This window comes from Hypanus sabinus, chromosome 8, assembly GCF_030144855.1.
Source record: "Hypanus sabinus isolate sHypSab1 chromosome 8, sHypSab1.hap1, whole genome shotgun sequence".
In the NCBI taxonomy this organism is placed as follows: Eukaryota; Metazoa; Chordata; class Chondrichthyes; order Myliobatiformes; family Dasyatidae; genus Hypanus; species Hypanus sabinus.
Genome location: NC_082713.1, coordinates 31,945,376 through 31,957,471, shown reverse-complemented (window position 1 = coordinate 31,957,471; position 12,096 = coordinate 31,945,376). Strand labels below are relative to the sequence as shown.

Sequence of the window (12,096 nt, the reverse complement as noted above, 5' to 3'; positions counted from 1 at the left end):
CTGCGTTTGGTGTCCATGTTCTGGCTGCGGTGATCCATTGTGTCCACTTTTCTGGCTGTGGCGATCCTTGGTGTCCACATTCTGGCTGTGGTGAATCAAGGTCCTAGTCTCCAAGTCCAATGTCCATGACAATCCAAGTTCCCAATGTCCAAGTCCAAGGTCCACGGCAATCCAAGTCCCTAGTCTCCTAGTCCGAGGTTCATGTTCCCCTTTGTCCTCCTTGACTTCCCGGTTCTCTGTGTAGCGAGTAATAAACGCTATTTTAATGAACCTAAGAAAGACGTGTTTGTGTTCTGCTTGTGGGTCCTCTCACAGCACCCTTGCCCCCACCTTGTAACACTGTTACTATCAGGTAGGAGGTACAGAAGCCTGAAGGCACACACTGAAGGCGATTCAGGAACAGCTTCTTCCCCTCTGCCATCCAATTCCTAAACAGACATTGAACCCTTGACCACTACCACACTTTTTTAATATATATTATTTCTGTTTTTACACAATTTTTAATTTATTCACTATACATATACTGCAATTTATTTATTTATTGTTATTATTTTATTTATTGTTATTATTTTATTTATTGTTATATATATTATGTATTGCATTGAACTGCTGTTGCTCAGTTAACAAATTTCACTACACATCCCAGTAATAATAAACCTGATTCTGATTTTGTGCGTGTTGTTTGGATTTCCAACATCTGCAGATATTCTCTTGTTCGTGACCAAATGCACAAGTTGTTAGTGGCTGTACATTGTATTTTATTACTTGATTCTATTAAAGTTAATGGATCAGAATCTCAATGAAAACAGCATCATGAGCAGCTACTACTGAATTGCAGATTAAGTGCTACCAACCAAAAACATTTAACTCCTGTAAAATTGTTGGATTATGACCATCAGTGAAGTAGCAGACAGAAGGATATCACACCAATGTGTTGTCATTTGCCAATATCACCATTTCTGATTTCTGCCTCTGGCTGTAAATAGAGGGTGCATGTTAACTGATGGCTAATGTTCCATATATACTTAATTAAATTGATTTGCACTTGTCTGTCTAAAGTAAAGCTGGGATAAAGCCAAAAGGTTTACAATACATTCACTAAATATGTTATCTTGTTTTAGGATATGAGGAAACTTGATTCATGGTTCTTGGCATCTGAGCAGAAAATCATTTTGCCCTGGGCAACATTTTTCAATGTAAACTTATTTTTAACATGATTTTGGTAGCAACTTGCAAGATGCTGGATGAATTCAGAAGGTTAGGTAGCATCAATGAAAGGAAATGGTCAGTTGACGTTTTGGGTCAAGATCTTCTGGGCCAGATGAAAGGTCTTTCCCCAAAATATCATAATCTCCCTCTGTAAATGCTGCCTGAACCCTTGTGTATTCCTCCAGCTTGCAACACCTGATGTCTCTTGCATCTCTACCTTGAACTGTTAGTTTCTTATTGCTGAAAGTATTTACATAGATGACTTTGTTCAAGTAAGAAAAGAAGAAAATGGGCCAGAAAGGCAATCCTGAGAGGAGCTGAAGGATCCTAGACATGAAATACTAATTGTTTTTCTTTCCATGGATGCTGACTGACCTCCCGAATGCTTCCAGAATTCTGGGATTTTATTTCAGATTACATATCTGCAGACTTTTTTTTATTTTCAGGTGAATTCAGAACCTAATGTTATATTTCCAATGGAAAATTCATTAGAAGGGAGCAATGTCTGTGAAACAATGAGACGAGAAGGCTAATCCTCTGTTCAAAACAATTTGTTTACAGCTCCCTTTGTTTAACCAAGTCAATGGCACTTTGCCACTGCAAAGTGCTTATGAAGGCTTTGAGGTTTTGGTCTATCAGAAAGCAGTCATGCAGTTAAGGTTTGGCTTTTAATATGGATAGTCACTGGTAAATACCAGCTGAATAATACCAGCTTTTCTACTTGCAGGTTCACCTCAAGTCAAACTAACTGCACCACAACTGTCTGTATCTGAGGAGCAGCTGGTCATTGAAGTAAATGGAACGTTCATTGTTACATGCAGGTGAGGTTATGTAGGGAACCATGGGTGCCCCTTTCATTTTTCCACCTCTGTTGAGCTACTTCCCCTACAGAATGTAACCCCCTTAATTTGAATTCAGGAGATTCTGTTAGTGCTTCTCTCCAATCCTACATTACAACATTGACCATATTTCAAAAATTACTTCATTGTCAATTGCTTTGATATGTTTGAAGTTATGAAAAACAGTACAGCAATGCAAACTCTTTGCAAACGCGTCAAAATAGACATCAAAGCTTGAGTTCTACCATAGTGGTCCTCTAGACTTGTACACTGATTAAAGCCAACAGTACATCATAATGTAACTAGAGTCAGTTACTGAAAAAACATATTTCCATCTCTTATAGCCAGTTAATTTATACTAGCTATAATTATGTATGATGCAGATTCAGTCAATATGGGAATATTAATTCATGTTGACTCATTACAAAAGCTAAAATAAAAGCAAAATACGTCCATTGCTGGAAATCTGACACAAAACAGAAATCCAAATCATTTTCAAGTCAGGTAACATTTTTGAATTGAGTTATTGAGCTGAATGTTGCCCTGGCAGTGAAATCTATGTAGAGCATGGAGGGGTCTGGAAGGGGCACTGAGGATATCTGGAAATCCATAGGATAAAAGGAGAAAGTATATAGTAGACCTTTTACTAGGACTAAGATACAGAGAGATCTTCGGGTCCAGGTGCATTGTTCAATGAAAGTGGTTGCATAGCGGATACCATAGCGAAGGAGTGTGGCATGCTTGCCTTCAATGGTAGGGGTGTTGAGTATAAGAGTAAGGAAGTTATGCTGCAGCTATATAAAACTTCAGACAGACCACTCTTGGAGAATAGTCTGCAGATCTGGTTGCCCCATTGTAGGAAGGATGTAGACACTATGGGGAGGGTGCAGCAGAGGTTTATCTGAATGCTGCCTGGTTTAGAGGGATGAGCAAATATTGGACAGATTTGGTTTGTTTTCACTATGGTGTTGATGGCTGATGGGAAACCCGATAGATGTTTTTAAATTCAGAGAGACATAGATGGGCTAAACAGTCAGAATCTTTTCCCTGTAATAGCGATGTCAAACACTAGAAGGTGGACTTTTAAGGTCAGAAGGGGAAAGATTAAAGGCAACATAAGGGCAAGTTTTTACACAGAATAGAAGGTGCCTGGAATAGGTTATAAGGGGTAGTAGTGGAAGCAGGTAGTTTGGTGGAGTTTAATAGGCTTCTGCATAGACACATGACTATGCACAACACGGAAGGATATAGAGGAGGACATCTGGAATTTATGCCAATTTATATTAGTTCAACGTCTTGGGTAAAGTGACCTTTCCAGTGCTGTACTGTTAGATGTTCAATGAACAGTAATTCACCTGGCTTGCCAAAAACACTATATACTGCATTATTTTCTTCCTCTTCAAATTCTGGAATGAATTTGAAGAGGAATAGACTGAGTGGACAGCCAGCACCTTTTCACCAGGGCACCACTGCTCAGTACAAAAGGTCATGGCTTTAAGGTAAGGGGAGGGAAGTTCAAGGTGGATATTACAAGAAGGTTTTTTTACTCAGAGAGTGGTTGATGCATGGAATGCACTGCCTGAGTCAGTGGTGGAGGCAGATACAATAGTGAAGTTTAAGAGGCTACTAGACAGATATATGGAGGAATTTAAGGTGGGGGCTTTGAGGGTCAGCACAACATTGTGGGCCGAAGGGCCTGTAATGTGCTGTACTATTCTACGTTCTATGTTGTAATTTCAAAGTTAAGTACAATGTGCGGACATCACCATGTAATACATTAAGAGATCCTGACAGAGAATAAATTTCTGTGACACTTGCAAATTTCTTACCTCATTCACTTCAAAATCTAGAAATGTTCATGAGTTCTTTCATTGTTTCTTCACTCTTATACCAATTATGAGGCTTAATAAATTAGAAAATGTTTCAGATTTCAATGAATTGCATTGCCAGTTGATATTTTGTGAACGTGGCCCTTTCCCCCACATTTATGGATTTAACAAAGGAAATTATGTGGGACACAGATGGCAGGTTGTGGATGTGTTCAATAGCTAAGAGATATCTGTAGAAGCTATTGGGGTGAGTAATCTGGGTGGGGAAAAATAGGGTCTTCAGTCAGTTGGGAGGCAGGACCTATGAATTGAGAGCCAGCAATGCAGCATGATGACATGGAAGGACAATGGAAATGTGACATGGCTGACATCTATTGAAGGGAAGCTCAAAAGATATTCAGAGTGAGGTCGAGAGTGGGAAATGAGGGTAGATTCTATTCCTAAATGGGGTTTACCTAAGGTAGGATTCCTTTCTAGATTCCACGGCCATGCACCAGGTGAGGCTGAAGTCCTTTTAAGACCTGATTCTGTGTGACTTGTGAATTTTGCATAAGCAAGATTCAAATGCAAGTTGCACACCATTAAATACACTAAGCAAACATGAGGAAATCTGCAGATGTTGGAAATTCATGCATCACACACAAAATGTTGGTGGAACACAGCAGGCCAGGCAGCATCTATAGGGAGAAACACTGTCGACGTTATGGGCAGAGACCCTTCGTCAGGACTAACTGAAAGGAAAGATAGTAAGATTTTTGAAACTAGGAGGGGGAGGGGAAAATACGAAATGATAGGAGAAGACCGGAGGGGGTGGGGTGAAGCTGAGAGCCAGAAAGGTGATTGGCAAAAGGGATACAGAGCTAGAGAAGGGAAAGGATTATGGGACGGGAGGCCTAGGGTGAAACAAAGGGGGAGGGGAGCACTAGAGGGAGATGGAGAACAGGCAGAGTGATGTGCAGAAAGGGAGAAAAAAAAAGGAGGGGGGGGGAAACTAAATATATCAGGGATGGGGTAAGAAGGGGTGGAAGGGCATTAACAGAAGTTAGGGAAATCAATGTTCATGTCATCAGGTTGGAGGATACCCAGCCGGTATATAAGGTGTTGTTCCTACAACCTGAGTGTGGCTTCATCTTGACAGTAGAGGAGGCCATGGATAGACATAACAGAATGGGAATGGGACATGGAATTAAAATGTGTGGTCACCATAAATACCCTATGTGTGTCCATTCATTTCACTGGGTAAGTGTAGGATGCAGAGTTGTCCATGCATTTATTTGGCATCCTAATGGCTCTGCACAATAAGTGTTTGATGTATTTTGATATAATCCCTTCATATTGTGTACCAAACTGTTGTGGTGTACTAAAACGATTAGACCTATATTTCTACAGATTGAAGTATTGCAAATAAATTAATGCCTCATCAACTGTTTTAATTAATCTCAGTATTCTTTCATTTTGCATGAAGGCAGGGTTTCTACTTTATACTAAGATTATAATGCTCAGTACTAATCAAAATGGACCGAATAGTTCATTATTCTGGAAGATCTGTCAGATAAGTAATGACTTTCATAATGCCATCTTTCAATGAGAAGGAAGCAGCAGTTTTCAACAGTTAATTGGAAGGTCAAGACAATTGTTTGTAAGACTGGTCCATGACCTTCTCAATAAACCAAAATAAAATTTAAACCTAGCCTAAAAAGAAAGTTCAAGAGAAGAAATAAGGTTATGTAAACAGTCTTCCGGACCCAGACAAGGTGGGAAGATTGTAGCACAGCAGGGAGCCGGATGGGAGAGTTAAGATATCCTGAAAACAAATGATTAACTGCCCACCTATATGTAACCTGCCTTGATTTAAAACTGCAATATCTTTTCCAAGCTGACAGTGTAAATATTTATCAGCATCCCACTGATTGTTAATCCAAATCTCAGGACTTTTCCAGTTCACTTATGTTAAAGCAATAGGACTGACTATACATTATTTAGCTGTGACTCGTTTTGCATTGCTTCTCAAACAAAAGAGAAAACAAACTCTGTCATATGTGTAGCCTGTAATTGTTTTTTGTTAATTACACATTTGCATGACCTGAATATATTTCTATTAGAAATATTTGCAGTGCTTGCTAAATTAGTTTCTTGGAAGCAAACTTATCAATCTATGGTAAACTAAAATTCAGATGGGAAATGTATTATTGTCAACAATCGGTTATTTAAAGGAAGGCTCAGTGATACAAAAATGAGGCCTAGTGACTAATGGGCATCATCCAAACCCATTGTACTCTGAAATACTTCCTACGGTATATTGTATTATTTATAGTACTGTACATTATTTGTCAAGTATGGCGTTATGATTAGAAAATGCTCCCATTTGGATTTAACATTGAGTTGAAGTTATCAGAGTAGCTACAGGGCCAGACCACTGATAAAATGGACTGGAATCAGTAGTGTCAGAACTCTTAAGAAAAATCTGGATATTTTCTGATGTATATAGGAGTGAACCTTCTGCCTGCCCACTCTCAGATACACCACAGTTTCTGTTCAATAGTTCATTTAAAAGACATAAACAAGCTCATCTTAGTCAGGAGTTGGTGAGAGCTCCACTGATACCCCATATACAATGCCAAGGCATAACAGAAGTAACAAATTTGATCCCAAAGGGAAGTAATTCCATTGTTTTACTTCATTCATGATTTTCTGGGTAAAGATACATTGAAGGCATTTTAGCCCAATAAATTGAGCAAAGTTCACAAAGTTGAGGTTGAGTTAATAAAGCAACAAATGCTATCAGGCGCTCAGGTTTTACTAGCAAGCACAAAACAAGAAGATAATGACCTTCTACATAAATCATTGTGTAGGCATTAAGTCAAATACGGCACTTAATTCTATGCTCTCTTCCCGAATGGTATTTTAAGCTATGGTAAAGACATAGCAAATTCAGTTAAGTTTTAGTTAAGAAGACAGTAAAAGAAAGAGTTTTTTTTTCATGACAACAGAAATGGTTAACAGGGTATCTGGCTGTTTTTTTTAAATCATGAAGGATTTTGACAGTCTGCATACAGAAAATCTTTGTATTGGATGGTAAGTCAGCAGCAGGAATATTTAACTAAAATAGCTGGGAAAAAAACAATTTTTTTGCTTAGGAATTAGTGACACTATATGAGGAAGCAAAACTAATTAAAACAGAGGGAAAGAACAGGTTTACGTAGCTACTTTTTCAGAGATCTGTTGTGAAGGTTAATGAAAACACATACGAAAATGATTACCTTTTACTATTATATTCATCAATTCAATTTATCAAGTAGTAAATTAGTATGGAATACACACAAAAACTCTATTTTATACAATATAATTGCTGAATGTGTGACTCTAATTCAGGCTGCATGGTCCAAATAATACTAGTTCAATTGCTAATGTATTAAGGATATTCGATATTTGTCTGTACTCAGTGTTGAATCACTAAATAGCATAACAATTAGTTTTACAATTCTATCACATGGCATGAAGACCGTGTTGCAATGTATCTCAGCCATCAGCTCAATATATGAAACTTTTTCCTAGCTTATGTTATTTTATTCAACTACCTAGGAAACTTATTTTTGGATTTGTTTTATGCCTAGTTACATGTCCACTAAAAACGAGATTTAAGGCTGTTTATTAATAGTCTATTAATTGCTGGAAAATGGAAAGAAAAAATTCTTTGCATGCTTAACGAAATCTTCACTAACAATTTGCTACCGCTAGCTATCAAAACAAATCTTCACCAAAGTAGAAGATGAATTGGTGTCCCCAATGACAGAACAAAGGCATGTGTTTAAAAAATTATATCTACCTCGTCTGTGCTGGTCTTGTAAAATTTTAAATCAGCTTAGAGTACCCCAAACACAAGACATTCTCCAGAAGCTTGAAAACCAGAATATCACGCACAAAATGGTGGAGGAACTCAGCAGATCAGTCAGCATCTATGGAGAGGAATGAACAATCGATATTTTGGGCTGAGATCCTTCATCAGGACTGGAAAGGAAGGGGAAAGAAGCCAGAATAAAAAGGTAGGGATGGAGCAGAGGGAGTACAACTAGAACGTGATAAGAGAAGTCAAGTCAGGGAGAAGGTAGTGGGTGGGGCAGGGGGTGCTGGAGTGGGAAGGTGGGAGGTGATAGGAGGAAATGGTAAAGAGCTAAAGATGAAGGAATCTGACAAGAGAGGAGAGTGAACCATGAGAGGAAGGGAAAGAGGAGGGTCTCCAGATGGAGGTAATTCTTTCTGTAATTCTTTCTTCTTGTTCAGTTTTTAATAGATTTAATTTTCTGCAATATTCATTTCAAGCAAATTCTAGCTTGACGCTTTGTCTTCTAACATTTCTCCAAATACAAATAACAACCTAAGAATAAACTACTGTAACACAGAAATGTGATTCTCACCTTTAAAAATTACTCTATCATTTGGCATATAAAGCATAACATATTCTTTTAGGAATCAAAGGGAGATCTGAAGGCCCGGCAAACTATTATAGACTGAAGGTATAAATAGAAAATGCTGGGATATACAATTTAGCTCAGGGAGTTGACATTATAAAAATATGCTTAATGATTTTTTATCGTTACCCTCATAATTCTTTATATATATTCCCATTCTCCAAGGCATGCGATTCACTTCACACTGCAGAGGAGAGAGTCCCCATGTAGCAGAGCTGCTATTAGTCAGTGTCGCCTACTTTGTATTTGCTTATTGAGTCACAAACAGCTAAATTTCCCTAGTCTGTAAAGAAAAATAACTCCTTACTTTGTGTTATAAAAAAAACTCATAGTCTTCATGTAAAAGTAAATTAATTGTGCTGCTATCAAGCGGTCTTTGCTTTGCTTCACCTTTTTGTTTACTTTGTAACTAAATCTGACCTGACTGATTTGTAAATAATTGTAGCATAATTTGCTAATTTAAGGCCAAAAGTATAGTTTTGTAAACACCCTGACCTTCCTGGAGTGAGGGATCTCACTATATGCCTCTTTATTTACACCTCGGTGTATTTTTTGTTTTCAATATCTTTCATCTCCATAATGGTCTGTCCAGTAAATCTGAGTCAGTAATGGGACAGAGAGAACACTGGAGCATCTGACAGGGTGAAACATATATAGGGAAAGAAGCAGCAAACAAAATGAATAAATTAGGTACAGAAAGAAAATGCAAGTAAAGGAAAGATAAACTGGGTTAAAAGATGAGAAGCCAAATGCTTTATAAAAGTAATGCAACCAGTCGAAATGTGGAATTGCATAAATTTTGAAAGAATTTTGCTGCAATTAGGAATGAGATAATAGCACTTAAATTGTTATTTTCCTTGGGCATAACTAGGCCATTCAGCCCATTGAATCTGCTCTGCCATTTGCTCATTGCAGATTTATTTTCTTCTTAGCCCCATTCTCCTGACTTTTCTCCATAACCTTTGATGCCCTTACTAATCAAGAACTTATCTAACTGAGCTTTAAGTATATCTAATGACTTGTTCTCTCGGGATTCATCACCAGCGAGATTTTTTTCCAAGTTGCCTGTATATTGAAATCACCATGACCAACATAATATTAACAACAGAAAATCTGCAGATGCTGGAAATCCAAGCAACACACATAAAATGCTACAGCAGGTCAGGCAGCATCTATGGAAAAGAGTACAATCAACGTTTTGGGCCGGGACCCTTCAGCAGGACAGGAGCAAAAAGATGAGAAGCCGGAGTTAGAAGGTCAGGGCAACATTGCCCTTTTATGTGCCTTATCTACTACCTGTTGTAATTTGCAGCACACACCATAGCTACTGTTTGGAGGCCTGTATATAACTCTCGTCAGGATCTTTTATACCCTTGCAGTTTCTTAACTCGACCCACAAGGATTCTATGTGTCACATCTTTCTAAGGATTAAATGTCAGAGATTGAGTGTGAACATAAATCATTTCTTTGGAAAGCTACTACACTGGCAAATAACACACTAGCTATGCTGTGTGTTATTAGTTGGCAGTAGTTAGGTTATGTAGTTAGGTTTCAGTCACAAAGCCTTATGGAACTCCGGGGGCAACACATTTAGCAACTTGTGGTAGCTCTCAATTCTTGGTTTCTCCCTTTCTCACCATGACCCATGACTATAGACCGTTTATGTAATAAGAATGAGAAATGCCATTGTTATATTGCACTTAAACAATCCAATATTTGTACAGTGAATTACTTTTAAGTGCAATGCATGTTATAACATTTTAATAGGCTTAGACAAAGCCCTATGAAAAGGGTAGGTAGTTTTTTTTGTTATTTTATTTTTAGAAAGCATGAAGACAATTTTCAAACAAAATGCAAATTACCAAGTCATCATGAGGCCCAAAACATCTTCATTTTTGAGTTAATTTGCATTTAGATTATTGTGTGGCATCTTGAACATCAATTCCAGAATGGATGCAGAATTTGAATGATTACTGCAACCGGGAAATCATCACAAGGTCTTCCATTCTTGCATCTGAATCATCCATTTATTACTCTTTAACTTTCCTTGTCTTCGTTAGTCTTTCCAACTTTAATGGTTGCTCCTCTAAAAATATAGTTACACTAGTCATGAACCATCTCACTACTTTAATGCATTCAATATTACTAGCTCATGACCTACAAGTTTGGAAAAGATATCTGGTCTGCATTATCTGTAAATTCAATTTGATTATAAATATGGAAGTGCATTTGGTGGTTCCTTGATACACTTTACAGAGTGGTTAAATCATTCAGGTTCAATTTTAAAAGAGAAATGTGTTCAATGTAGTTCTATCAGTGTATAATATGAGAATAATGAAAAATTAATTGTTTCTTTGCTCTTATCAAACAATTCATTCCAACCATTCTACTGAGATAATTTACTTACTATGTCATATTGTACCAGCTTACAACATTGCTGGGCATTGCTTTGCAGTCTCTGCACATCATGTTAGATATTTTTATTCTGACTTACTGAGTCAAGAAGCCTTTGATTTCAAGGTAGCTATGCATCAAGCTGTAAAGTGCACTGAATGGGAGAGTAGATATAAAAGGTCACAATGCACCAGCTGAGTCTAGTGTTGACACTCTCCTGTGTAGTAGTTTTGGGCAATGTACTAACTGATGAGTTTGAGGAATTAGAATTCTGACCTAGAAATCTCTTCACAGCCAAAATCACTATTGATAAGTTTTGCCAGGATTTATTTCCAGTCTGGGCTCAAACAAAGAGTAACACATAATATACACAATTACTTTTCTTTACTAGTACGTTTTTAGATGTGACATTTTAAGGAATATGTTGTTTGACTTCTGCAATGCCAGCTTATTCAAGGGCCAAATGCCCCTATTTCTTTGACCTTGGATTTGTTTGGTTCTTATTTCATAACTTGTATGGCACGCATTATTGGAGGTGCCTCTCTCCAAAAGGAAATTAAACTATTATTTGCAGTTCAAATGTATTTTTAAAAAGCTGTAAATCTACTGAAGAATGCTAGAATATTGTAGCTACATTCTTTCCCAAGTCCTACAGATTGGCTAAAGATTCACCTCATACTCGAACTGAATCCCTTCCATTTATGACTACTGCACTCAATAAGCATTTAATTATAGACAATTTCCCAAGCATGTGTTCCCTCCCTTTCTGGAAACATGGGCAGAAAACTCTGGGACACCCATCAACACCATTCCTCTATTGTTTGCTGATAATAACACATCACATGTACATGTGGTGGGACTGCATACTCACCTGCTTCAGATGGATCTGCGTGAGATGGGCATTGGGTTCCTGATCAGCAATGTACAATCTGCATTTTGATAGAATGAACAAATTCTCAATCCTTCAGGAAGAGGATTTACAAAGGTGGAAGAAGAAAGCAGTCAAGTCATTGGAATACATCCATCTGTAAATATATATGAAGCATACAAGCTGTTAAAGATCAATTCACAAGACTGTTCAGTAAAAGACAGCATAATATTTATTTATACTTTGCTAGGGCTTGGCCAATCTGAAATTTGAATATAGTTTTGATTTTTTCTCACACTGGATGTTATTGGGGCCCCAGAAGGACTACAGAGGAATTCCACTGAACTGATAATCATGAAGACTAAAAAAGTTGGAATGCTATCATGCTGATAGGATTGAGACTTACAAGGTGATAAAATAGATTATGTTCTAGTCAACAATTGCTCCTGTAGGGGAGGAGCAGGAATTTGTATCAGGCCACATCTGAG

The 12,096-nt window shown here is 37.7% G+C and overlaps 2 protein-coding genes across 2 annotated transcripts in view; one reads left to right on the top strand and one right to left on the bottom strand.

Moving 5' to 3' along the window:
• kdrl (kinase insert domain receptor like) overlaps positions 1 to 12,096 on the top strand; it is a 193,954-nt gene that overhangs the window by 33,972 nt on the left and 147,886 nt on the right. The window contains exon 2 of the mRNA XM_059976939.1: positions 1,937 to 2,030. Coding sequence (XP_059832922.1) covers positions 1,937 to 2,030 — 94 coding nt within the window. The remainder of the gene's footprint in view (positions 1 to 1,936; positions 2,031 to 12,096) is intronic.
• The window catches only part of LOC132398030 (general transcription factor II-I repeat domain-containing protein 2-like), a 96,299-nt gene that overhangs the window by 38,368 nt on the left and 45,835 nt on the right, over positions 1 to 12,096 (bottom strand). The window contains exon 3 of the transcript XR_009513508.1: positions 11,612 to 11,765. The gene's annotated coding sequence lies outside the window, so the exon portion shown is untranslated. The remainder of the gene's footprint in view (positions 1 to 11,611; positions 11,766 to 12,096) is intronic.